General features: G+C 37.3%; 1 protein-coding gene across 1 annotated transcript; it reads left to right on the top strand.

Moving 5' to 3' along the window:
* Nucleotides 1–497: 497 nt before the first annotated feature.
* LOC138167806 (olfactory receptor 6C4-like) lies at nucleotides 498–1,439 on the top strand. The gene has a single exon (XM_069096768.1). It carries the CDS (start codon nucleotides 510–512, stop codon nucleotides 1,437–1,439), a length of 930 nt encoding a protein of 309 aa, XP_068952869.1. The 5' UTR covers nucleotides 498–509.
* Nucleotides 1,440–3,316: the final 1,877 nt, after the last annotated feature.

Genomic DNA, 3,316 nt, shown 5'->3' with positions numbered 1-3,316 from the left:
ACCCTTATCTGAAATGGACAAAGGAGAGTTGAACACATATACATAAAAATTTTGTATAGAAATACAACTTCCTCAACAAAATATTTAATGGGGTTGGAAAGGGAGAAGTTAAGGGAAAGAATACTAATGAACAGGGAATAACAGCAACCAAAATAAAGTACCTGATCCTAAATGGAGAGCTAAAGAAAGAGGAGGGGAGGAGAAAATAAACAGAATCCAGAACAAGCTTCTTAGACAATTAGAAAATGGCTATACAAACTACGGTACATGAACATAATTGAATGTTGTTGCTATTTGAGGAGTAAAAAGTGAAAACTCTGACAAGGACTTTCAGGACCAGTTATCCTACAGAGGACCTGAAAGAAATGGAGCTTGTGAGAAGCCAATATCAATAAGATAGGAAGGACATTTATGAACTTAGTCCATTCCACTTCCCACCTAATTCCCATCTGTCCAATTCTTACCCCTGATGGCTCTTCTTTTCACTTTCAGTTCCAGCCAAGATCACAATGAAAAACCTCACCACATTGACTGACTTCATCCTGCTGGGTCTGACAGATGCTCCTGAATTCCAGGTTGTGCTTTTTCTCTTTCTCTTTCTCACTTACATGTTTAGCATCATTGGCAACCTGACCATAATCACCCTCACCCTGCTGGACTCCCACCTCCAAACCCCCATGTATTTCTTCCTTCGGAACTTCTCCATCTTAGAAATTCTCTTCACATCTGTTTTTACTCCCAGACTCCTGCATAGTATCTCAACAGGAAACAAAACCATCAGCTTTGTTGGCTGCTTCACTCAGTACTTTTTTGCTATATTTCTGGGGGCCACCGAGTTTTACCTTCTGGCCGCCATGTCCTATGATCGCTACGTTGCCATCTGCAAACCCCTACATTATACAACTATTATGAGCAGCAGAGTGTGTGTCCTGCTCATCCTCTGCTCTTGGACGTCTGGATTCTTAATATCTCTAACAGCAATTATCATGGCAAAACACCAAGACTTTTGTTCAGACAATGTCATAAACCATTATTACTGTGATACTGCTCCCATTATCAAGCTCTCCTGCTCAGACACAGGCCTTATAGAGCTGGTTGATTCTATCTTGGCAGTGCTAACACTTGTAATAACCCTGGTGCTTGTGATGCTCTCTTATATAAACATCATTAGAACAATTCTCAGATTTCCTTCTGTCCAACAAAGGAAGAAAGCTTTTTCCACCTGTTCTTCCCACATGATTGTCATTTCCCTCTCTTATGGAAGCTGCATCTTCATGTACATCAAACCCTCAGCAAAGGATGATATTTCCTTCAACAAAGGAGTAGCTGTGCTCAATACCTCAATAAGCCCTCTGATGAATCCCTTCATTTACACCTTGAGGAACAAGCAAGTGATACAAGCCCTCAAGGATTTGGTCCAAAAGATTGTGGGTCATTGATGAGAAGAAGAATTCAAGCCTGCATGGAAAACCTGGGAGGAGGAAGAGTGCATACTAAATATTAAATAGCTATCAATGCCTTAGACTGATTGATGGGATGTTCATTGAGAAACTATATGGTGTCTGAAGGAGGGTAACCAGTAAGGGGAGAGGACTAGAAGCTTGGTCATTTGAAGATATCTTAAAATGACTAGGAAAGTATAATCCATAGAAAAGAAGATAGTGAAAAACTTTCGAATATGTGAAAGGTGTTCCTATGGAAGAGAAATTGGCCTTACCTACTTAACCATAGCTATTGGATCAAGACAGAAACAGATTTAAGATTTTAGTTCAATAACAAGTTGAAGAAGTCAACCTAAGAACTAAGTCTGTCCAAAACCCTAATGGGATGCCTCAGGAGGGAAGATCTTCCCATTATTCAGGGATAGTATAGAAAGAATTTTTGCTTCAGGTAGAGATTAGAGTAGTTGACCCCTGACTTGCCTTCCAACTCTGAGAGTTCATGATTTCATTGGGTTTTTTTCACTCTCTTCTAATTCTTTTAGTTCAGTGATGCTTACACTCAATTCACTCTTTCCCATCTTCCTCCAGACATGCTCAATTCTCCTTTATTCAAATGAATAAAAAAGCTTTCCCTTAATTCCATTACCACTTCTCTTCATTTCTCTCCTCTTCACTAAATTTCTAGAGTAAATGCTGATAATTTTTGTGGATCCATTTTATATCCTACAAGTTTGCCAGAGTCATACCCAAAAGAAATCATAGAAAGAGGAAAAATTCTTACATATACAAAAATATTTACAGCAATTCTTTTTGTGGTGGCAAAAAACTGGAAACCAAGATGTCCAACACTTGAGGAACAACTGAATACAGTATGGCATATGACTAGAGAGAATACTATTGTGCTGTAAGAAACAAAGAAATAATTTCCAAAAGAAATGAAAAGACTTATGTGAACTGATGCAGAATGAAATTAGCAGAACCAAAAGAATAATTTGTGCTATAATATCAATATTATGTAAATGAAAAATTTTGAGAACTTTTGCAAACTCATGGAGAGTGAGAAGAACAGAGCCAAGAGAACAATGTATACAGAAACAACACTGTAAAAATTAATTATACAAAAATAACACTATAAAAATGGTAAGAGCCATTATCAACACAATAACCATTCATGGTTTCAGAGGCTGTTGGAATATGCCATCCATTACAGAGAAATGATGGATTTAGAGTACAGAATGGGATATAGATATATACACATACATATGTACATATTTTGTTTTTGTTTTACATTAAGAAAGCAAATTATTTACTTCCAATTTAACATGAAAATAACTTGTAGAAAGGAAATTAAATCTCAGTCCTGGAAATGCAGAATCTGACTGCATCTAATGATCAGATATTCTGGTTTAATATTTAAACCACTTTAATAACTTAAATTTCTAAAAAAATTTATCTGCCAAGAATGTGACTGATAAAGATTATGCAATCTATTAAAACACCTGGAATATATTAATGGGCACAGATCATGTTGCCCTTACAGAAAGTCATTGTGTATCTGCACTGCACCATTCCTAGGGGCATGTTCTTAACATTTGTTACATCTCATTAAATAACAAGCCTCCAGCTTGACCTCAAAGAGTTAACCCATGTTCCCAGAATTGTACAGGCCCTCAGCATCTTTAGCCTGACAAAATAATCATATTCCCCTTCCTGCCTTTTCTTAAAGGGAATTGGGAGGGCAAGGGGAAGAGAAGAAGGCTGGAAGGAATGATACACATAGAGGACTGATATGTGCAATAATAGGTCTAAATAACTTCCCAATATGGGAGACAAAAGCTTCATGAATCAATTTTGCCATCATCTTCTGCGTGTCG

This window comes from Petaurus breviceps, unplaced genomic scaffold (assembly GCF_028583685.1).
Source record: "Petaurus breviceps papuanus isolate PSGF00001 unplaced genomic scaffold, PetGlider_PUasm1.0 313, whole genome shotgun sequence".
In the NCBI taxonomy this organism is placed as follows: domain Eukaryota; kingdom Metazoa; phylum Chordata; class Mammalia; order Diprotodontia; family Petauridae; genus Petaurus; species Petaurus breviceps.
This window is presented reverse-complemented; position numbering and strand designations above follow the sequence as displayed.